The following is a 25,231-nucleotide window of genomic DNA, read 5'->3' on the forward strand; positions in this document are numbered from 1 at the left end:
AAATTTCTTTTCCCTAAAATCAGAGCACAAACTCTTCATTTTCAGTGGACCATTCTTTCCTAAAGTGTTAGAATTCCTTATATGAGGCCTAAGGTTTTGTTTTGTTTTGTTTTGTTTTTAGATTATGAGAATAGGTTGTATTTTCTTTTGAGTATAGAACATAGCATTCTTCATATTGAGAGCTTTTGAACCCTAGTCCTGCACAGAAATACAAAGGAAACTCTTGAAAGTAATGCAGATGATCTACTGTCTATATTTAGACCTCCATTTGTTTATAGTTTAAAAATCAGTGGGAAAATCATGATGAAAGGCAGGGTAATTTATACAGAATATTGTAAGACCACTTCATCTGGCGAGGTTCTGTAAAGAGTCTTTGATTCAAATGGTTCACACAAAGCGGAAATGTCCCGATGGTTCAGAGCTCTTTCTGGCAATAAACTTCCAGTGTAAACAGGAAGACTTCTCAGGCCTCTTGTGGATTTTAGAAACAAATGATACTCGTTGCAGTTGTACTCAGTCATTTTCACTTTGAGACAAGAGTTGGAAAGTTTAGGAAGTGTTCTGGTTTCAAGTTTGATGTACAGGTATTTACCATTACCATAGAAGAACTTGTGTGCTTGTGCATGTGCTCAGAGCAGTAGTTCAGTAGAAGAATGTGAAGGGTATGTTATTTAGTATCCTTAATAGAAGCTCTAAAATCCTGTGACTCTGAAGAACTGGCCAATTACATCATCATTACTAAAGAAGAGAACTAAGAAGTACAATTTATGCTGTGATGGATACCGCATAGCAAGATTATTAAACAGTTTCTCCCAAGTTGGAATAATGTAATTTTCAAAGGAACCATCCATTGAATTTCAGAAAAAGAAAGACCAGAGAAACTTTTTCACAGAATCGATGACTATTCTTGATGATAAAAAGTATAATTTGTATCTAATTTTCAGTGGAAACAAATACATATAGAATTAAAGGAAGTAATGGAAAAATCAACAGGAGATACATGACACAATCAAAATAATCATAGTAATAATTACAATAACTATTATGTATAATTATGTATAATAATAACTATAATTCTAATAATCATATTATTATTTTAAAAGAGAGGCCTGAATTTCCCGTCCTAAGAGAACCTATGCAGTTAGCAGTTTATTCAGCAGGTTAGGAAAGAATATATATATTTTTGAAGGGACGCATGTGAGAGCACACACTTTTTATAACCTTAATGCCTATTTAAAATCTGAGAATAAGGGCTGTCTCTGAATTAACTGAGTGGATGTTTCCAAAATATAAAAGGAAACCTCAATTAGAATTTCTGTTTATTTGGGTCCTCATAAACAATTGGGAAGAATTAGAGTTAAAAGCACACTGGGGTTGGGTATAGAGTAAAGTTGTGTGTGTGTGTGTTTAAATAAACACAGCAAACAAATTCATCTGCTTTCACCTTGGAAGAACCAGTTCTTAAAAAACAAAAACAAACAAAAACAAAACAAAACACTTTGGCATCTGTATCCTTGAGGAGCTAAAGCTGGAGCCCCTGAACTTTTCTTTCCAGGAGTGGAGAAGGCGGGGAAGGTGCTCATCTGCTTTGCTGCAGGGGGACGCACAGCCTGGGACCCCTCTTTTGGTGACACTCTTACTTGCCCCTTCTTCCCATCCCTTCCCCTAATGTCAGAACAAATCCAAGGCTTTTCTGGAGCTAAACAGGCGCAGTGGGGCCGGGCGCTGAGAGCGGCTGCTGGTTTGCCATGAGGCAAGCTTTGTGGAATGAAGGAGCTCCACCGCAAACTGGCGGCAAGAGATGGGCTCGCGCCGTGGTGAGAGTCTGTTCCTGGACTTGAAAAAGCCTTTCTCCCCATTCTCCTTAAGCTTTCGGAGCAGCATCTGCAGCCAAGTGCACACAGATCGCATGTCTGGCGCACAGAGCAGGGAGAATGGGAGGCATGGAATCCCTCCCCGGCGTTCCCCCTCCCCCGTGCCGGTCTTAGGCAGTGGAGTCTACGGAGGAACTGTCCCCCAGTCCGCGCCGCCGGCCAAGGCGGCTGCAGGTGGCGGGCGGAGCTGTCCAGCACCAGCGCGGAGCCGGCGGGAGCCCCGGGCCCCGCGCCCCGCCCGCGGACGCTCAGCAACAGGGCTCTCGCCCAGCAGAGGCTGTCCTCGTTCGCTGCCTCCCGGCCCTGGGCTCGCTGCGAGCCACGCGGCCTCGACCCCGGCGAACGCTCAGCCCCTCGAGCTGCTCCAGCAGGATGGGTGCGAACACGTTGCCCCTTCCCTTCCCTTCCCTTGTAAGCGTCTCCTCCGGAATGGGCGCGCTGGACCCACTGGCCTTCCCCCTTCGCCTCAGAACTTAAATAAACTCGGAGGAAGGCAGGGGAAGGACAGCAATGGGCCCCAACTCCCCACTTCGCGCCCTCAGGCTTCCCCGAGGTGGCTCCAGAAGGCGGTCCCCGGCCCTCGCCCCGCGCCCCTCTCCCGCACAGCGCCCAGCGCCGCCCGACTGCTCGGCGGCTGCCGCTCCCGCGGACGAGGGCCGGGGCGGTCGGGGCTGGGGCCTCCGGCCTGATCCAAGCCGCCGTGCGCTCCTCCTCGGAGGAGGGGGACGTGGGAGCGGGGAGGGCGCACAGAGGACGGCGACCAAGTGTCCTCGTTGCTCCTGAAACGTGGCGACAGGCGAGGCAGAGACTCGCAATGAGTATGATGGCGACACGTGATGCCGGCGGAGGGAGCGCACGGGGGGCGGGGGGAGGACGATAAAGGGAGAAGGAGGGAGGCGGGCGGCGCGGGGCGGGCGGAGAGAGGGGAAGGGGGGCGCGATCGGCGCGGGCGGCAGCAGCTCTGCCTCCCGGACCGCGCGGGCCGCAGCCCCGCAGCCCCGCCGCCCCGCCGCCCGCGGTCGCACGCTCGCAGCCGCCCCGCGAGCGGGAGCGCGGCGCACGGCCAGGCGCCCAGGCGAGCGCAGAGGCGGCGCGGCGCGGGCAGCAGCGGAGGCGGCCCCCCCAGCCCAGCCCAGCCCAGCCCAGCCCGCCGCCGCGCCCGGGCCCCAAGTTCCCGCCATGAGCAGCCGCCCCTGCGGGCTCCGCGGCGCCGGCGACTCCCTCCCGGCCGGGCGCCACCGCAGAGCCCCGCGGCCCCGACGCGCCTAACGCCGCCGCCCGCCGGTCCCGCCGCCGCCGCCCGCGTCCCCGCCGCCGCCTCGGCCGCCGCCGCGCCGCCCGCAGCATGTCTCGGAGGAAGATCTCGTCCGAGTCCTTCAGCTCGCTGGGCTCCGACTGCCTGGAGACCAGCCCCGAGGAGGAGGCGGAGTGCCCCCTGTCCAGGCTCTGCTGGAACGGCAGCCGGAGCCCGCCCGGGCCGCCCGAGCCCCGCGCCGCCGCCGCCGCCCCGGCCGCCTCCGCCTCCGCCTCCGCCGCCGCCGCCACGGCCGGGACCAGGAGGGCGCCGCGCCGGCGGCGGGTCAACCTGGACTCGCTGGGCGAGAGCATCAGCCGCCTGACGGCGCCCTCGGTGAGCGGGGCCGGGGCGCGGGGACCGGGGAGTTGGCGCCGGCCGAGCGGGGCAGCGCGCCGAGCCGGCCGCCGGGGGGCGTGAGAGCGCGGCGGGCGGGGGGCTCGCGGTCCCGGGGTGCTGAGCCCGGCCTGCACCCGGCGTGGGCCGCTCACCGGGCGGGCCCCAGCGCCTTCACGCCCCCCTGTTCTCCTGCCCCGGACTTTCCCCGCGGCGTGTTCTGCACCCCCCGCTCCGGGCCGTTCATCTCCGGTCTCCAGGATCCCAGAGGAGCCCCCACCCCGTCCGGGGAACTCTTCCGCTCCTTTCCCACACTCTCCTGGTCTTCGTGTGACCTCGTCTGACATCTTTGCATTCCAGAGGCTCTCTGCCTTCTGTGTTGCATCCCTCTTCTCAAGGATCTTCAGGAACTGGCTGTCAGATACTTCTTGAGTTGCCTTCAAATGATGAAACCCTGGCCCCTTGTTTTCTCCCCAACCCCCTGCCTTTTTCTTTTTCCCCTGAGCATTTACTGGCTCAGCTTTGTTCTCTGGGTAAACCTGGTGTCTGCTTTTCTAAACCTGTCTGGTGTTTCTTGAACCCCTGCCTCCTCCTTCACCGCCTTTTCCCTGGTTCTTCAGTGGTTTATCCCTCATTTTTGTCGTGCCTACCTTCTGTCAGACCCTTATAACTATCTGTTGAATTAATCGCTGTCTTCCTAGCGCTCTCCAAACTGGTGCTCGTCCGGGACGTCTGTGTCCAGTTCAAGGTGTGCTCCAGATGCCCCCGCGTTCTAGACATTTTCCGGAGCACTTCTGCCTCATCCCTGCTTAGGCTATTCGGCTACCCTTGACTTTTACAGATTCAGGGATGCCAGACCTCCGTTCCAGTCTTTCTCTGACCGATGAGCTCTGTTTTGAAGGAATCCACTCCACTGCAGCCAGAATCTTAAGGAGATTCAGTGTCAAACCTCCATCCACCTTTTATTCTCATGCCGGTCTTGGGTCCGAGGGCTTCAATTGCTGACAGAACTTTTAGCTCTGCACCTCTGGGACTCTTCTTACTTTTTCCCAAGTTTCCAAAATGAATGGGAACGTTGATCTTATTTGACTACTGTGGAGTCTCGCTTTTCAAAGTACTCTTGCAGTCGAGGGTGGGAGGGACCTGAGAAAGAGTGGGATCCTGATCAGGGTATTAGTACCAGGCAGTCCTACAAATATCTCCATGGCCCTTGCATTAATGAAGAATCACCTTTTCTTTCTTTTAGCAATGAAACTACTCTCACTCATCTTATTTGCCTTGTGCATTTTCTCTTCAGCGTATCTTTTGCCACGTCTCCCACTGATAACCTAATAACAAAACTCAGAATGGGTTGGCTACTGTTTGCTATTCTTTACTGCAAATATTTCCCAAGAAGCATAATCTTAGGAACTATTTGATGTTGCAAATTGTTGAAATTATAAGCCTTATGAAAGCAGGACAGTAATCCTGCACATCTGTAGTGTTGTGTTAGTATCTAAAGTAACATTTGTGCAGTGTAGTAATTCCTCAGTACAACACGTTCGTATCCGATACAGTGATTTCACTGAAGATAATGACTGGTTTGGGGAATTTGTTCTTATAATCTCTGAGTTTTCTTTTTGCCTACAAATCAGAATTTACAAATCTCTATGGCATGTGCTCTGGTAATGCCAATGTAACTGAAGATTATTCTTAACAACTTATGTGAGAGGTAGATAAACTAAACTGAATCCGAGTATTTACTGCCTGAATAAGAAGGAGGAAATAGTTTCTTGCCTTTACCTTTACAAGTCAAATTTGAATGACGCTAGCTTTTTGATGGATAAAAAGCACGTACCCACGTAATGGTTATGGTAAGATAAGGATAAGAAATCTATTAGCTAGCATGCTGACAACATACAGGTAAATATAATATAAATCTTTTCAGCCTCGTAAGGCATGGATAAGCAAATGTGGATTGGCTAACCATATCACCTATGGACTTGGTAACACAAAGATGACAGAAAGATTATATTTCAAAGCAGTAACTTATTTCTGTGATCTCCACCCCTCTGTTTTTATTTGGCAATCTAGAACATTGCTTCAAGAAGTTTCAGTAGATTCATTTTCCTACATGCCCAGCACTCTAAACTTCTCTGAAAACACTTGGGGAGACAAATGATGTCTTCTCCATTCTCTTTCATTAGAGCTGTCTATTTTTTTTAAATAAATAATTTCGTAAAGAATAGTTATAATTCGGAGGTGGGAATTTCTAGCTGTTTTGAGTATTGGGAAGCTTTTCTACATTCTGTCACAGTATGTTTCAGGAGAAACTGTCCTTGCTGTGCAAGTTCCTGCCTTCTTAGTGGCCTCAGCATGGAATGTCATCTCAATCACTGGAGATTGGTCCTATATTCAGAATAATCTGGCAAGGAGGAAATGAATTTAATAAACACGAGGATATTGCCAAGTAATTAAGCTAGTTGTTTGATCATTGGAAAATGCTAACTCAGGTTTTTGACATTTTGACAGTCATTTTTAGATGCATTGGCTATAAATATTACAATACTTCACACCATTTTAATGATAAAAATGAATTGATGAAATTGAAACAAATTCCAGAATTTGGGAGACCTGGTTCTCATTCCCCGTGCCTTGGATGACTAGCTACTTACATATTTCTGTGCACATGACTTTCACTCTCTGGAAGCCTTCTCGTCCATAAGGTGTTATACTTACGATCCTTCCCTGCTCTCGCATTCTGTGAAGACATATTTTTCAAGCTTTTGATAAACTGTTATAAGAGCATATAAAAGAAAAGAAGGCACCCACCTATGAGTTTTAAAACCTTGAAGAGAGTAGATTACTTTCCTAAGTAGGAACCTCAAGGTTCTGTTAATTCTGTGCAATGATTACAAAATATCTGTGGCCATCCTGCCTGGCAAGTATTGCGCAAAGTGCTGGTGATACGACTTCCAGCAAAACATTCCCATTCTTTGACCTCATGGAACGTCTTTATTATGGCCTTTATTTTAAGGAAGCTGTATTGAAGGAAAACATAAGAACTCCAACTGTCTTGGAGCTGTCTGGGGGAAGTTCATTCATCATTCACTTTGGATAATTTTGTTCCCTGTGAATCTCTGGGGCACCGCCATAACAACAAAAATAAACCTAAAGACCTGGCTGAAGATGCACAAATTGCTTATTACATTATTTATTTTGAAATCATTTACTTGGGAACACATATGGAGAAACAGCTGGGGATTTTACATCAAGGGTGAATTTAGTAACTCATTTATTTCTATTTTGTTCTTATAAATGGGAGTTGCTGAGAACCCTATCACTTAGACCCCTGTTACTGATCGGTTTGGGGTTTGCTAATGTCAGCCTGTCAGTGAAGATATTCCAGGAGACCAACTTAAGGCCATGGCTTCCCTAGTTTTCTTGTCAGAGAACTATGGGCTGTTACAGCCTTGCAGGTGGCCCTGAAGACTCCAGAGGCTATGGGGAGCAGAATGGCAGGAAGAAAAGTCGCAAGACTGGAAGGGTGGCACATAAGGGGAGGAAAGCTACTGACAGAGAATAGTCCAAGAAACTGAGAGAACAGCGAGGAAAGAAAATGGAAGGGAAGTCTGGATTCAAGTAGCAAGAAAAACCAGACATTGTTTCATTATTTGTGGAAAGGAAATGATATTGATACATGCTTAGGAAAAAGTGGAAGGACATAAAAATATACATATTTAGCCTCCCCTGATATTAAATGAAATGAATTCTCTGACATGGATAAATACTTAAAAAAACGCTTAGAATGTGACCATGTTACTAGCATGTAAATAATGAAAAATAAAGTATATTTGTGAGATAGGATGTTTTATCAATTTACATATCTTATTGAAGTTTTTACAGTTTGGGGCTCAATTGGCTAATAAAGTTCTGAGCAACACATTCATTAGAATTAAAAAGTTAGGCCAAAGGTATTCTAGTAGTTCTATGTTTTCATATTTGTAGAAATTAGATACTGTTATCTGAAATCAGAACTTAATGGCCATCTAGGGCTTTTCTCTACTTCCTCCCTAATCATTGGGAAACAATAGGGCAGAGCTGAAGGATTGGGAATTTGACAGCTGTGGGTTTGAATAACTCTCTGATGAGCCCCTTAGGAAGTGTGAGACCCTGGAAAGGCAACTCCTATATTCCCGGAGCCTTGGTTTTGTATTTTGTGGCATATGAATAATAATTACTTTGTAGATTTGTTGTGAAAGAGGAGGAGCACTATTCTTTGTGAGATTGCTTCAACTCAGTAAAATGTTAGTTTCAGACCAAGATCCATTAATTTTAACTGAAGTTGAATGTTTCCAAATGGTCTAAAGTTTTTTTTTTTCTTTCTTTCTTTCTTCCTTCCTTCCTTCCTTCCTTCCTTCCTTTCTTTCTTTCTTTCTCTCTTCTCTTTCTTTCTTTCTTTCTCTTTCTTTCTTTCTTTCTCCTTCCTTCCTTCCTTCCTTCCTTCTTCCTTCCTTCCTTTCTCTCTATTTCTTTCTGCTGCTATAATTTACTTGCTAGTAACCTTATGGAAAGAGTTTATGGGTTAACTGGTGTCATATACTAAAAAAAAAAAAAAAAAAAAAGGTGATAAGAAGGAGTTTATATTGTTGGCATTGCCCAGCCAATCCATTAAAAAAATTAAAACTGGAGTCCCATTTTGGCTCCCTGGCTAGGACTCCTGTGTGTGAACAAGCATCTGTAATCATTGCAGCTTCAAATATTTCCAGCAAACTGCTGAATGCTATGTGGCAAGATGAAAACCACTCCTGTAAATTCTCTAAAAATACAAGGACATATATATTTGGTGGAATGTGGGTATTTCACAATAAATCACTCCAAGATTAGAAAGAAAATAAAGAGGTGACAGAGAAACTGCTTCTTTTATTTGCCTGAGCATTTCAAGCGTTCCCCATCCATTGCATTCAAACTAGTTTGCACGTGTGTTCAGGGGTTTAGGCAACGGACATGCAGTGGTTACCCAGCTAATGGCATTTGTGTTTTGTGCACAGCACTCTATTCTTGTTTGGCTACTGGCTCAGTTATTAAGCCTTTATTCTGAAGATGAATTTTGACAATGGGAAATGCCATTGGTGGTGATTATTAGTTTGTAGGCAGAGGTGATAAGTGATTATATATTCCTTCTTAGTATGTGATTTATCTACCTGGAAATACTTGGGGATGGGTGGGGAGAGTACTGTTATGTATTTCCCTCTATGTCATCATCACTCTTGTCATTCTCCTCTATTTTGTTGTGTTCCCTGTATCATATGGAGCTGAAGGTAAAAATTGAAAAAAAAATACATATTTGATTGAGTATGATAGTAAAATAAATGCATTGTCTCTAGATATACACGTCATTTGCTGTGAGTTAGCAAGAAGATAGAATGATCTCTTTTGGAATTTCAGACCTGTCTAGGAAGAAAAAAAAATTAACGGACATAAGCAGGGAGAATATTTGCTAGGGCTATCTGGTGACTAGGTTTCTCTGCAGGGCCTTATTTGATGCATGAGCTAGAGAGCTCAAAATTTAAAGTTCCTCTTTCTGAATTCTCTTACCTTGATGCTCTTATGTTTATCCCATATTTAGCACAGTACCTGGTACCTGATGGGTGTTCCATAAAATGCTAGAACAAATGAATGGAAGTTCTTTGTTTAGTTGTCCAATTATATTATTTCTATTGTGTTTGATGTTTCTTGTGTTATATTTGGTGCCATCGAAACAAAATATTTAGATTTTGTGCCCAGATACTTTCAAACATGCAAACCTGTTGGAATTTTACTTACACCTGCCACGTAAAGCAAAACTTTAGGATGAAGTCGTGTTCACAGACAGCAGATGGAAGAGTTTCCTCCCCCTGGAACTTGTCGAGTGGCTCTTTTGTATTTTAAGAAATTAGGTAAATGTGATGACTCTCCTCCACTTCCTTATATTTTCTGCTTAGACTTTTTGTACAGTTCTCTCCCCAGTGAGAGAGAAAAATGTTTGTCAGCAAGTGGGCTACTGTTGCCAAAAATGCACTGTTAGGGGATGGAATGACATAGTCTTGCTCCCCAAATATTGCTTCGGGACGGGATCCGAAGACCTAGAAGTATGTGCTGTAAGTTCAGAGCACCTCATAAAATTGAAAATTCCAGACTAGAGTGATTTAGGAAGCAGGGGAGCTGGAAATATCTCCGAAGCCTAGAGATTTGTTGGGCTGTGGTGGGGAATTGAGAAACAGTGAACACTCCTATAAATAGAACAGTGAGAAGTCACTTTCTGTACAGGCTTTATTTGAGGCTTATTAAACAGCTCTTCCTTTATGCTAGTGGTTATCAAACCTCGGTGAACATAAGGAATACCTGAAGAAAGGTATGAAAATGCAGATTCCTGGGCCTTTTCCTCAGAAGGTCTAGTTTGTAGCTCTGGGGAGGGGCCGGGACTCTCAATTTTACACCATACTCCCGGTGATTTAGGCGCACCAAAGTTGTGCCGAAAGGAGACTGAATTCTGTACCTTCAGGGTCATTGATCTAGGCTCAGTGAGCTCTGCAGACTGACTTTTTTTTTTTTTTTTTTTTTGGAAGGAATGAATCTGGAAGTGATTCCTTTGGGGTGAATATGTCCCGGGCAATTACTGCCCTAAGAGGAACAGAATAAAGGTGGTGACTTGGAGCCACATCTTATGTTGTATCGTTTGTGTTCAAAATAATCTTGTTGGTTGTGTGGTAGAAAGTATCCGAGGTATACAGGTTTCATTATTTGTGACTCTCTTCGTGTTTTCCCTGAGGATGCTTTGTTAGCTTTCCCAAGTTCATGTTCAGTAGGTCACATGTCACTGCCATCAATGTCCTGTGCCCTCTTGCCTCAGAATACAGAAACAGCTATTCAAAACTGTTGGAGACAGTAGAGGAGAAGGGAGGAGAAGGGTTGTTTCGAGGGTCCACTTGACATTACACTCTGTGTCTGGTTTTCAGAGTGAGACTGACATGGCATTTCTCAAATGTTCCATCTACTGGTTCCTTTTGGAGCAATGACTTGTTTGTATGCCAATACATTTTCTTTTTTAAAGGTGAAGGGAGAAAAAAAAGACAGATCTGGATGCCAGAAAAAAAAAAAAAAAGGTTTTCCTAGAAAAGAAGCAATAGGACATTCAGATAGCAGACATAGAGAACCACCCTTCAAACCCTACCAGAGCATGGCAAATACAATAATGGTCACTAATATCTGTATCCATAGCCAATTAGTCTTTCTCTCTCATTCAGGGGCTAAGTTGGGTAGGAGTCCAGTTGAACTCTCCAAATAAATGGTGATCCAACAGTTCAAGCAATTTCCATTTACAGAAAACTCTAGAACCAGTCTGTCATGAGAGGAGGCTGTCTGTGTGGAAATCCTGATGTTATCTTAATTGTAAGTCTTTGAAGTCACCTTGACTCCTTTCACTGTACTATGTTGGTTATGTGTGAGTCTGCAGTGCCCGGCGGAGGAAGTAAAAACGTTCTAAAACATGCTTCCATTTCTTGTTGCTTTATGCCCATGCTTCTTCATGCATGGCCCCTCCAACGTAATATCAGGAGAGAATGGTTTTTCTAATGAGTTTTAGGCAGACACAAGCACAGACAGACGGACAGACAGACGCACATCAATCTTGTTTCTTGTCACTGCATTATTTTCCCTATAATGGAACACTAAGTTATTGCTCACATCTCTATAGTAGGACTTGCTGTGTTGTAATGTGATTTTGGTTTATTCGGCCTCCTTGAGACAGAGATCTACGTATGTTCATGCCTAGCAGAAAGTCTGATTTATAAAGGCACTCAATAAATGTTAGGAGAATGAATAAATGTTGAATAAATCCTTGTAGAGTTTGTGGTGTATCTGGTAATGCTTTGTAGGCTACCATAATTTTGTGCTACTGTATTTTATTTTATGTTTTAAAAAAGATTTTATGTATTCATTGACAGAGTGAGAGAGAGAGAAGGAGAGAGAGAGACAGGGAGAGAGAGCACAAGCAGGAGGAGAGGGAGAAGCAGACTCCCCACTGGGGGTCTCAATCCCTGGACCCCGGGATCATGACCTGAGCTGAAGGCAGCAGACTGAACCACCTGGGTGCCCCTTGTGCTGCTGTATTTTAGTTGGTTATTTTAACTGCTCTGTTTGTAGTTTTTGCTCAATCACAAATAAGAGTAAATAGAGTATCAAAAACTAATGATGTACTATATGTTGGCTAATTGAATTAAAAGAAGAGTAAATATAGTTATAACATATTTTAGGGTGTGTTTTATTGTAGCTTCACAATAATCTATAGATTTTATGCCAGTTAGTTTGTATGATTATCTTAAATTATCTTAAATGCCTAAAGACACAGTAACTGTTTGGGGGAACATATGTACTCTCACTTACAGGCGTTTGTATATTTTCTGTTAAAGAGATGTGGATCTCTGTAAGATACAAAAATAATATCTCCACTGTGCTATTTTATTCATTATTATTTCAAAGCATAAGAAATCCTGTGTTATCAAACAGTCTACTAAATAAAAATCTTCACAAACCAGCACATACCTATATCCACATACCTATCCTACAGTCACCACCATAGACATAATAATGGCACTGGGGCGCCTGGCTGGCCCAGTCGGTTAAGTGGTGGACTCTTGATTTCGGTTCAGGTCATGATCTCAGCATCCTGTGACTGAGCCCCGCGCTGGGCTCTGCGCTCAGTGGGGAGTCTGCTTAAGATTCTCTCCCCTTCTCCCTGTGTCCCTCCCCACATTTGTGCTTTCTCTCTTTCTCTCTCTCTAAAATAAATAAGGCTTTAAAAAAAAAAAAAAAATATATATATATATATATATATATATATAAAATGGCCCTGGAGGGATAGAGTCCTTGGGAAAGTGGTAAAGTTAGAAATTGTTGATAGAAGGAATGGAGAAGAAAACTGACCAGGATCAGGTAGATGTATTATTGGGTATTTTTTGAGGGCCCAGGTGAGGTTAGAGATAATAAATTTGTAGCCTAAACTGAGATGGTGAGTATGACTTGGAGAGGTATGAAATGGTGAAGGTATGCATTGTATATTAAAAGGCCTATATGTCAGATTGAGTTTTGGTGTTTGGGGGCAATCACTGAAGTGGAGGGTTTTTGTCTTGGGAAATAATGAGAGTGAATGTCGAATAGGGCAGACTGTAATATTCAAAGGCACTTCTAGCCATCCTGTATTGGACGCAGATCTGATATCAAGCTTATTTAATTTATATCTGGGTCTTATTCTTTTGCTAGTGAATTGATTCTGTTAGAATAGCTGATTAGTCCCCCAGGTCATCCTCCCCCCGCAAAAAACCCCCAGAATCAATAAGTCATATCGAATTAGTGATTGAGAAACTCAGTTCTAAATGCTTGATTAGAATTTACCTTATGTTTTCAGAGTTAGAATTAATCCTTGAAACATAGAAGAACATTCAGTTACATCATTCTTTCATTATTTGTGGGCTCCTAGTTGCTACACAATAAGGTTTCCTCCACTCGGACTTGATACATTGCTTCTTGAGTAAGAGAGCCTACAGAACTTAGAGTAATGGTGGCTACCAATACATTTCTTATTATATTGGAGAACACAGTAGTCTGTCTGTCTTCCTTCCTTCCTTCCTTTTCCTAGCAGATATTTTCTTACCTGAAAAGGTAAAAAAATTAGTTTTGGTGAACCAATCATTTTAAGTAAACTGTTGCATATGCAGTAGCAATTTGTGAATAGATGAAATTCAATAAGATACTCTTAAGGGTTAAGCAATTTTTGTTGTGTTAATCAGTATTTGATAATCCCAGAGCCTGTCCTGAGGGTTTCAGGGCCTCCGTGTCATCATTATGCACTGTAATGACCGCCGTGCTGTAGGTGTGTGGACATTCTGGCAAGTGGAAAGTCCTAGATGACCAGACGCTTACTAACAGGACGTTTCTTCCACATGGAGGCACCGGAGAGCTCCACGGTTCTTGTGGCCTCAGGGAGTTCCTCACACTCCAGCAGGGGTCTCTTAGGCAAGGGGAGGCAGAGTAGGGGTGGATTTTAAAAGAAATTTTAATTTTGAGTTCTCTGTATCATTTGGCTAATGTGCTTGTCTTGTTTTCTTGAAAAATGCCTCGTGTGTGTGTGTGTGGACAGAAGCTACAATTCAATAAATGCTGCATTCTGATTTTTGTTTTAATTTGACTTTGGGGAAATAACTTCCGTCTCTGTTTCCCATCTCTGAAATCATATGTAATAATATGAGTCTCTTACTTAAGGGTAAATATGTAATAAAACGTGAATAGTGAATTGGAGACATTGTGTTTAACTTTTATGAATTACTTCATTGTGCTGCTACGCTGATTTTTTGAGAACCAATGCTTGCTTCAGATTCTTTTACTCCCTGCATTCTGGGAAAAGAACAGGTTTTGGTTCAGACACGAACTCTGGTCATTATTTTGTGCATTCTTGGATAAGCCTCTATGAGACTCGGTTTCTTATCTATAAAATGACTTTTGTAGAGTGGCTGGTTAGCTCCGTTGGTTAGAGCATGGTGCTGATAAAATGAAGGTAATACTTAATTTATTGGATTATGAAGATGAGAAGGATAATGATAGCATAGTATTTTGAATACAGTAAATAATCAGTGTTAGCACCTTTCTCCAGCCCCTACTTATCAGCTATTTTACCAGTCTTCATATTGTTAATCACATCTCCTGATACTTTCAGTTACCTTCAGTCACGATTTTTGGCAAAATCTTGTAGATACTCCCTTTCGTTATAGGGAGTATCTTATTCATCATTCTTGTGCTTTTTATGGGAAATATTTTCAACATTTTTGGGTATGCAACCTTTCAGGGTTATGAAATCTTCCAGGAATTCTGTCCTAGAAATCTAAAAACCAAACGTGATCTCATTGGCCTCTTGTTCATTCATGCATTCCCTTACCTCTCGCATTCATTCATCCGGAGAGCACGTATTTAGCAGATGAGCACTTTGTGATTCATTCAGCGTGTGCTCAGTGTGTGTTAAACCACATGCATGAAGCAGGACATTCAGACAGAAATTCCATATGGTCCTTTTGGATTAAAAAAACATAAAAGCACATTTAAAAATTACCAAATAATGTCCATGACAGCTACTTCGGCCCCTCCCTCTCTTTCCTTTCATCCTACCCAACTTTTCCTTATCTGGCATGATGCAGAGGATATATGGACAAAGGAACGGTTTGTGTGTAAAAAGACCATTTGAAGCTACAATGATGATGATGATGATAGTAATAATAATAGTATTGATTTATCAAGCCCTTACCACATGCCAGGCACCGTGCTGAGTGCCGTGCACATTTTGTTTAATTAGATACTCTAACAGTACTGCGGGAGTGATGCCTCACCATGGTCTACGAGACATCAAAGAGCCTACCTGTCTGACCTCGGGCAGAGTTCGGGTATAAAGAAGAACAACAGCTTTATTGCTTTGCGGGGGTGAGGGGGGCGGGGGGGGCGGGGAAGGAGACTGCAGCAGCTAAGGTCTTCAAAACTGCAAGCCCGCTGGGAGGGGGGAAGGGACTGGGGGGGCGGTTTATAGGGAAGTACAGGATCTAGTCAGTTTCTTTTTTTTTTTAAACTAATTTTTATTTTTATTTTTAAAAAATATTTTATTTATCTGACAGAGAGCACAAGCAGGGAGAGTGGCAGGCAGAGCAGGGAGAGGGAGAAGCAGGCTCCCCGCTGAGCAAAGAGCCCGAGGACTGGGGCTGGATCCCAGGACCTGGGGATCATGACCTGAGCCGAAGGCAGACCCTTCACTGACTGAGCCCCCCCGCACCTGCCCCGGGCGCCCCAGATCTAGTCAGTTTCGACAGGAATTGTGTATGTGCTGTATTAGTCCTATGTTTTTAGGGTGGTACCGGGTTCCTGAAAGAAAAGGGTAAGGGTAAGGAGGGAGGAGGGGAGGTTTGCGGAAGAGAGAGGAAAAAGGTTGGTTTGAAATTGAGCTTCCCTGAAGCATCAGTGCAACTGTTTTGCTTTTCCTTCAGCTTTCTGCTCTGAAGCGGTTGCAGGCTCGGCAGACAGCTGCCCTCCCCCACCAAGCTCTCGCACATCCCTTTCTTTTCATCAGGTCACTCACCTTCAGAAGGTATCCTCCCCATCTGTTTGCATATGTGTTATCTGTAATTTAAGTCTGGCCCCGGGGCAGAGACAGCCTCTGGTTGCTCTCGGTGGTCAGTGGCCTTTGCAGGGCCTTGAATAGTCCCAGCTGGAGGGTGGTTTGAGGTGCATCTTTATGGACTGAATGAGCAAGTGTTATTTTAAAAGAAGTCATAGCACTTGGAAGACAAAGAACATCGTTTTAAAAAAAAACAAACACTAAACTTATAGGGTGGGAGGAGGAGAATTAACAAGTGTTAGGCATTTAAGTTTTCCTAATATGTATCTGTGAATTTGTAAAATAATCTTATCAGAGATTCAGAGAAGTTGAGTAACTTGCCTAATGATCACAGTTAATGACTGATAGAGAGATAAGATTAGAATCTTGGCGTGTTTGCCTCCGTGTATTCCTTCCACTGTACTGTGTGTTTTGAGCCTCTGTGAGCGTGGTGGACATTGCCATGCAGCCCCCAGATGCCCCTTTAGAAATGAAGGGCTTATTCCCCTCGAGGCTAGCCAGGCTGCTAACAGCCAGCCTCCCCTGTCCGTCCCCTGGATGCACTGCCTGGACTGGAGCCAGCTGCCTTGCCCAAAGTTGCTCCGTTCCAGTGACTACTGAGCATGGCGCCGTGAAGGCTTGATCTCCCCGTCCTCACTCAGCCAGCTCTGAAGGCAGAGCTCCATGGAGGGTCACCTGAGGCCTCCCCGGAGCCTGCACCACAGTCTAGCTCCTCCCTCTTTTTTTTTTTTAAAATTTTTTTATTGTTATGTTAATCCCCATACATTACATCATTAGTTTTAGATATAGTGTTCCATGATTCATTGTTTGTGCATAACACCCAGTGCTCCATGCAGAACGTGCCCTCTTTAATACCCATCACCAGGCTAACCCATCCCCCCACCCCCCTCCCCTCTAGAACCCTCAGTTTGTTTTTCAGAGTCCATCGTCTCTCATGGTTCTTCTCCCCCTCCGATTTCCCCCCCTTCATTCTTCCCCTCCTGCTACATTCTTCTTCTTCTTTTTTTCTTTCTTAACATATATTGCATTATTTGTTTCTAGCTCCTCCCTCTTTCCTGTTCTGCCTCCGTCTATAGTCTTTCTTGGGTATTGATCCCAGGAACACCTCCTCATAAGCTTTCTGCACGCTGATCTCAGAGAGTGCTTCCTCGGGAGCCTGACCTGTGACAGTGGGTCTGAGAGCCATGACAGCGTTAATAAAAGCACCACAGTCAGCAATGGGGGGGGGGGGTGGCATTTGGGAGAACTATCATGATAACCTTGGATTTGGAGTTTTTGAATTTGGGTGCAAATGGTTGGCTCTGTTGCGTGAGTTCTTTGAGGGCGCCTGGTGGTACCCGCTCACCAGCCTCAGCACACGCACTGCCGCACGGTAGGCAGGCACTCAGGAAATGCACCGTTAGAGATCTGGGATTGGGTTTTGGTAAGAGCTCGTGGAGTTAGTAGCTAATATCTTGAAAACTGACAAACTCTCTGAGGGAAAGAGAGAGAAACACAATAATAGAGCATTGAGAAGCACTCTACAAAGAGAACCAGCAGAATGTAGGTGCCCAGAAGCTTTTTGTTTGTTTGCTTGTGGGTGTGGGAGGTGGCTGGGAGCAAGGGCTGTAGTGGTCGATATTTGTGAAGTGATGAGAAATTAAGGATGATATTTTCAAGCCCAGACCAAGATTCTGCTGGGGGCCTTAGAAAAACGATGTCCATCCCACCTCTGAGATAGAAACCTACTTAAAGAGGGAATATCTGATGAGTACGCAAAGGATTTCATAAGCATATATTTCTCATCCAAGACTTTTGGCAATACAAATAAAAAGAGAGAAACGGTAGGGTCTGTGAGGCCAAATCAAAGTGTACTAAGGTGGAGACTCGTGTTTGAAGGTAACAAAATAGTCAAAAAATGTTGGAGATGGATGAGAGAAATAGGCTTTGGGAAAGGATGGTATTAATCTAGTGACCTTTGTGAGCCCCTTTGCCGAGCGTGAGGATACTTTCTCTCTACCCAAGGGGAAAGCAATGTGGCGGGCGCCCTAGGGGCCTGGTGCAAAGGCAGTGGGCAGAGTTTGGTTTTACTTACACCTACTTTATTACAGTCTGGTCCTGATTTTATAACTCTGATTGGTCAGTGATTTTTTATACCTAACGAGTGTTGAATTTAAATTGTCATGCTCTTTGCAGTTCTCTAGGTACATTTTAACTATGGTAACTGCACTGATGATGGGGTGTCAAATGAGGCCAGAAATGTCAGTAATTCACCCTTCAGAAATTTTATACTCAGATCATAAAGTACCTTTTTTCATTTGTGTATTCTACTGCACATAACTTTCGGGTTGTTTTATCAACCTGAAACGTCAGACTTTAAAAAAAAAATACTTTTAAAGATAGGATTTTGTAAGCTGAGCAGCTTGTGGGAGGAGCTGTGTTTTGATTGTGCTTGTATTAGTGTGTTCTCTTGCAGTTTTAAAGGTAATTTCAGATATATATTTTATATATATAACCCCTATTCTTACCCTCGCCATGTCTGATATAACTTTGTTTAGTGTTAGAGCTCTTCTTGACCCTGATGGAAAGGTCACTAATGGAAGGAAGTCTCTGGGGATTAGGAGCCAAGTGAATAGGACTCTACTTTGTTGTTATATCAAATGTATTTCACACAGTTGAAAGGCCATGTGGAAGGTAAAATAAGGCCAGCCAGGGCATACACAATCAAATGCAGCTTATTGGCTCTCTCCTTTTCCTCTTCTGGATGAATTTTGCTCAGTTTCATCAAACAAGGATTTTTGTCTATTTTATATACTGCCATATCCCCAGTTTTCTAGTGCCTGGCACATAGTAGCTGGTCAATAAATATTTGTTAAATGAATACATTTAGAGTGAATGTAAGAATATTTATTCCAACCGTACTGTACAAATGTTGTGAGAAATAAGTGAGTTGATAAATAATGCGCTTTAGGATTAAAATCAGTAGCAGTAACAAAAAATAAGATTATACAGATGTAAGTAATTATTATGTCCTCTTATTTTTATTCCTTCATTGTGTATTTACTATATGTGCACTGTACATGCTTGACTTTATTGTGTCATGAGCCAAAACACAAGATCTGTGGAGGAGAAAATGGTGCTAGTAATCTGCAGAGTTGAAAACTAAATAGTGTTGGGTTTTCCGTAAGTACTCATCCGCTTACATGATGTGCTGGGAGGAAGGAATAAGTTTTTTTCTACTTGATCAAACTATATTTTTTTTAAAAAAAGAGTTCAACACTACTTCATTAAATAGATATTTGTTGTTGGCTTTTTCTGTGCCAGAAATCGGCGATGTCTTATTTACATGGGAAGAACACTTATAACCTCCCCTGCCCCACTTTTTCTTGTGAATCTGTTGCAAACATTTCAGGATTGAATCCTCAAAAAGATTTTATCTTTCTTCCAACCAATTTCTTGAGTAAAGTCTTCCCAAGGGAAAGCAAGAACTTTCGGAAAAAAAATTCACATTACCCCAACAGCAAATTTAAGGAGAACCTGCTGCTGTGCAAGAAGCCTGTCATCCTAATTCAGTACGTTTCTGGAGACCTCAACAAAAGAAAAAAGTATTTTGTTTAAACTCCTGTTGACCGAATTCTCCCATGACAGGGTTACTCTGTCTTCCAACTTCACGTTTTCCTTGTGTGATTGGATAAATTTGTGTATGAGGGATGTCTTGATTTTTGAACGTTCTCTTATGAACTATTTGATTTTTAGTTTAAGGAATTTATTTATTTGCTTTTCACAAAGAAAAGGATGCAGGGATTGTTTCAAATTTTGTTTTCATTATGGTATTTACAGATAGAGACTTGAATTTATTTGAAGAACATTTTTGATATTTACCTATTTATCTCTACATATCTGTGTAACAAATGTGTGTGTGTGTGTGTGTGTGCATGTATGGATCTGTGTATCTATCTACTATTGATTATGTAGGGCAGAGGGGAAATGGCTCTGTCATTGGATTCTGAATTTAAAAATGCCATTCAGTAGAAATCTGGAGTAGCTGTAATTACTATCATTGTGTCTTTTAAAAATTTGCCACAAGTAGTGAAATTGTCTCTTACCTCCTTAACAAAAGAATCTGCCTATAAAGGCATTTATTGTAAGGAGTGGTAATGATGAGATAATTGTGTTGTAATGGAACCCAGACTGAGGGAAAGAGTAAATTTTAACAACTGACTATTGTAATTGCATCTGAAGCTTCAGACACATATGAGGGAGTTTCTAGCATGGATGCTGGAGAAGAGAGGTTTATTGTTTCCTCCTGATGTAAAGATCAATAAACACTTTGTGGACCTGACAGTGTTTGCAAGCTATGAAATCTCCTTTTTTCCCGCTTCTCTCTTGTGTAAACTTACTGCCATTCTAAACACATTTCAAAGAAGACCAGTCTTTCCTTTTGTTCTGAATTAAATTATCCAAAAGTGTGCTTGCAAAGTACGAACCTAACTTTGGTGCTGCAGGAGAATGGATGGGATTTATCCACAGCTTGCAAGGAACCAACTGTGCAAAATCGGACGTATGAGCTGCTGCCTGCTGGTGTTTTAAGCACTTGGGCACTTCTCTCCTTATTCAGCTGCGTTCTAGGGATGGGAGTCAGGAGAAGATGGCAGAAATCAAATACTAAGTTAAGTTGTAAGTGTAATTTTCCACCATTAGCCTTGCATTCTTGACTGTTGAGAAAAATTGAGGTCTCAAATATCTAGTTAACACAGATATCCAATTATTCTGATTATAGCAGTGGGATATATCATCTTAATCAATGGCATTAATGATGACAGTAATGAAAGAAATTACCAATTCCATTGGATATGTAATTGGAAAAAGCATTTTACTACAAGTTACCCCAGGAGACAGAATAATTTTTCAAAGAATACATATTACTAAGTCACTTTCAAATACAGGTCAATAAAAATGTTACCATTTTTATGGTAAAACTACAAAATATGAGGCTAAAAGTGTGAATCTAAAAATAAGATCAGACTGACAATTCTTGGCCATTAAATAAGGTATTCAGCTACTTTATGTGATTTATTAATCAAATCAAGATATGCCTGCCTGGAAACATCTTAAAAACCTAAGATAACAAAGTTTATTGTTTTGTTCTTCCAGAGTAACTAACAGAAATGAAGTGGAGGGCATATCAAAGTAAAGCATATCAAAGTTTCTGCCTTGGTGTTTTGTAGTAGTTTAAACCCTGATATGTTAGGAGTTAAGGTTGAGAAGAATTGTGAAGTAAGGACATTTATTTCTGGTTGTCCCTATTCTCAACCCCTCTCTCTCTCTTATCAAAATCTCATGCCACAAAAATCTACCATAAGTCTCTCCCACCAGACAAATTAGACTGTGTATATTTTAAATATCTTATATTAAATTATTAGTTGAAAGATACCTCCCTTGATTTTAAGCACCTTAAAGGAGTGGAAACTAAGTTTGGGGTGGAGAGGACTGGGAATGGATGGACTGGAGATAATGCTCTTGGTGCCCCCAAAATCCTCAAATCAAACCTGGTTGTCTGGTCTCACAAAGCTCCAACATATATTGATGAGTATAGAAGTGATGTCTGGCTGCTTCTCAGGCAGCCATCTGGAGGTCTCCTATAGCTACAGTAAATTATCAAATGTTCTTGGTCTGTCGAAATCAAGTAGATATATTGGGAGATATACACACACACATATAATAATTTTTGGTTATGTGGTATATTTATTAATTTGGTATCATAAAGTATTGTGTGTTATTTTAAAGAGCTATTACTGCTACTTCAGGGTTTATTTGAAATAAAGCTCATAGGGCCAAATGAGGCAGATGGTGTCCTTATGTTTTATAATGCTTAGAGATTCTGGAGATTTTGCTCCTTAAATGAGTAAATTATGGACTGATACGTGTTGTGCCAATTACGGATGCCACTGCAGTGGGTTTGCCTTGGAAACTCCAGTGAAGAGCCCTGGTACACATCAGGAAATTAAAGTGTTTTTGGAGCTGGGAAGTACTGAAAGCTGTCCCATCAGTACCTTGCTCCTAAGCATCATATCATTACAATTCTGTTGTTTGGTGTGAATGTGTAGACATGACTTGTGTGGGTCAACATGGTATTTGTAAAGCTGAATGGCAGAGTAAGACATTTAAAACTCGTGTAGTATTCTAGAAAGAATTTGAAAAAAATAATACTGTGCCAGAAACATTTCTCTTCTGTAGGCAGCTGTTCCCAATATCCCTTTCTTACTCACATCCTTTTACCCCCCACTTCTTTTCCCAGTTACTAATTTTCCGTTCGGTAATGAGACAAACAAATGGCTAAGAATTACTACATAGCTGAAAGTTTGGTTCTCATATGAGCAAGTTTTGATGTCTTTTGTTGGAGTTCTTCTAAAATGACCACATCAGTTCTTATTATGATGGCCATTTTTGTGATAAATGGCTTATTTTATTAGTTTTTAGGGTAAGCCGATTTGAAGAGAATTTTGAAAAATCAGGGGCTTTCACCAACTGTAATTTTTTTTCAACACCCAAGAACGCAAAGCACTAGTGACATTTTTTTTCCTTCTTAATTGTCCCCACTTCAGGACTGTGAGGGAATGATGTGCTGACCTACACTTTCCATACCGAAAAGCCACTAGCAATGAGTGACGTCTGTTTAGAGTTTACAAGGCATGTTTTTAACACACATTATCCCCCCCGATTCATGCAGGAAATGAATGAGATAGGCAGCGCAAGGATTATTATTAACTCCAATTTAAGGATAAGGAAACCGGAGTTCAGAGAGGAGCAGTGACTTGCCTAAAGTGAAGGAGCCAGAAACCATGTGCATTTTAGTGCCCACTTGTCTTGTGTCTAGCTCTTTCCACCATGACGCGTCTGTCCACGTGCCCACGAGTTGTTCCAACCTCAACATACAACGTCCACGTCTGTCCACGTGCCCACGGGTTGTTCCAACCTCGACATACAACGTCCACGTCTGTCCACGTGCCCACGGGTTGTTCCAACCTCGACATACAACGTCCACGTCTGTCCACGTGCCCACGGGTTGTTCCAACCTCGACATACAACGTCCACGTCTGTCCACGTGCCCACGGGTTGTTCCAACCTCGACATACAACGTCCACGTCTGTCCACGTGCCCACGGGTTGTTCCAACCTCGACATACAACGTCCACGTCTGTCCACGTGCCCACGGGTTGTTCCAACCTCGACATACAACGTCCACGTCTGTCCACGTGCCCACGGGTTGTTCCAACCTCGACATACAACGTCCACGTCTGTCCACGTGCCCACGGGTTGTTCCAACCTCGACATACAACGTCCACGTCTGTCCACGTGCCCACGGGTTGTTCCAACCTCGACATACAACGTCCACGTCTGTCCACGTGCCCACGGGTTGTTCCAACCTCGACATACAACGTCCACGTCTGTCCACGTGCCCACGAGTTGTTCCAACCTCGACATACAACGTCCACAATGTACAGCAGAGACTGCCTATGTCGCCCCTCGTGTGCTTCCTACGTGTGACTTGCTAAGGGACGGCTGGTAGCAATTTCCTGTTGGTTTTCCTGAACCTAATCTCCTCTTGCCAGTTGCTGAGTTCCTGAGCGGGCTTTGAGTCCCACATAGACCTGTGTTAGAAACCACAAGGGCTCTTTCTTCCTCGGGGCTCTGCTCCCAGGCTGACCTAGTTCTCCCGTCCGTCTCATGTTTGTGCACTCCAGGCTCCCATGGGTAAGGCAGCCGTGACGGAGTGACAAAAACCATCATCACGGCCAACCGCTTAGCTTACGCTGCAGAGTCTGCAAAGAGCAATGGCGTTACTTGTAGTTTGATTTCTGAATATGAAGGAAGCCAGAGTAATCCTAGAAATCGTTACATAAGTGAGGGTATATATATTCTCTTCACAGATCGCATATAATTGTGCATAACCCACCCATACACGTATCTTGGTGTAATTAAGTACTTTGCTCGAAGGAATGGGGAAGCAGTGTAATAGTTATTATATGATGGAGTGATCCCTAGATTAAAAAAATGAGCTCACGTAGTGTTCAATGAAAAAAAGTAAGGCTTTTCACATCATGCGGTATTAGCGTTCTCCTGCCTGCGTGTTTTTTCCAGGGTGACGTGTGATGATTTTGTACCTCTGCTCAGGAATGCAGTGCATCATAAACACTGATGACGTCACCCTCATTATCTGCCAAGTAAGCACGTTTCATATCCGTTTGGATCATCAGACTGTAGTTAACACTAGATTTGATGATAATTTAGTCCCTTGTTGGGTTTTATCTTCCCAGGGAGCTGAGCTGGACAAGACCCACCCGGGGTAGTATTTGGATGGTTCTGCATGGTTCAGTATCTGAGATTTTTAAACTCCAAGGACCTGTTCTTGTCAGTGTTCTGAAATCACCAGACTCGCAGCCTCTAACTGGGTAAACAAAATGCCCCTTGTCACTTTGGTTGGCATTTGCACGACAATTTACTTATTTACAGTGAGAAGTGACTGGGAAATGAGGCTTGTTACTCAGTCTGTATGATCAGTACATTTCTTACACGAGGAACCAAGTCATCATTAAAAATTTGCTTTAATCCACTTGGAGTCAAAGCAAAATGAGTTTTATGCCAAATTCTTCAATCGGGTTTAAGGAGCTAGCTCTCCGGTTGTAGGGTTCAGCCTTGCTAAAGAGACCTGATACTCCAGGGCCGTTCATAAGAGTCCCTTTTAGTTAAGGTGGTTGGAGAATGTCCTCAGTTTAGAAATAATCTTTCTCAATGTGACAGAGGGCCAGTATACCCCTGAACAGTGTTGGATATAATGTTTCATAAACTATTCCCCTCCCTTCTCTTTCCTTTGGGCTGCCCTCTCTAATTTGGCCTTCTTTCCCTGCACCCTGTTTTTGTCCCCTTTACAAATGTTTCTGTGGCTCGGTGGCCCACTTTGCCTGGAGCTGCACCTTGGGCTGGATGATTGGAGAGAATTCTCTGTTACCCCTTTACAAATTATTGTTTAAGCTGGTGCATTTAAGGTTGACAAAACATTTCCCCATTTTCTGTGTTAATTTTGTAATTTAACTGTCAGGCAGGAAATATTACTTCCCTTATTTCCAAGCTCTTGTTGGGAAAACACCACCCTGTGGCTCCCCAGCCCTGGAAACAATAGGGAATTCTTTGGAAATGCTCAAGCGGAGGCTGCAAAGAGGTTGTAAAGAGCTAGAAATTATTTCCTGACATGAGGACCATTGCTGTCCGGTAGGGTATTCAGGAGTCGAAATGGCACTAATTAGCTTTGCGGCATCTAATTGGCATCTTTGGGCTGTGAGGCATGTCTGGCAACCATCCTAGACGTTAGACATGGGCAGTTTAGTTCAATTTAACAATTTTTTGACTACTTGCTCATCAAGAGATTTTTTTTTTTCATAGAATCATCATATAACGCATATGTATCATACTTTGTACTTTTATCTCATTTTGACCTTATAACAACCCTGGGCAATAGTTATGCTAGGAATTTCTCTATTTCATAAAAGAGGAAACTGAGGTTTAGAAAAATAAAATGCTG

At 43.1% G+C, this 25,231-nt stretch overlaps 1 protein-coding gene across 1 annotated transcript in view; it reads left to right on the plus strand.

Annotated features, from left to right (window-relative positions):
• Positions 1 to 3,198: 3,198 nt before the first annotated feature.
• The window catches only part of GUCY1A2 (guanylate cyclase 1 soluble subunit alpha 2), a 324,587-nt gene continuing 302,554 nt past the window's right edge, over positions 3,199 to 25,231 (plus strand). The window contains exon 1 of the mRNA XM_036065829.2: positions 3,199 to 3,504. Within this exon, the coding sequence (XP_035921722.2) occupies positions 3,220 to 3,504 (285 nt within the window). The 5' untranslated portion in view covers positions 3,199 to 3,219. The remainder of the gene's footprint in view (positions 3,505 to 25,231) is intronic.

The sequence above is a fragment of the Halichoerus grypus genome, chromosome 11, assembly GCF_964656455.1.
Source record: "Halichoerus grypus chromosome 11, mHalGry1.hap1.1, whole genome shotgun sequence".
Lineage (NCBI taxonomy): Eukaryota > Metazoa > Chordata > Mammalia > Carnivora > Phocidae > Halichoerus > Halichoerus grypus.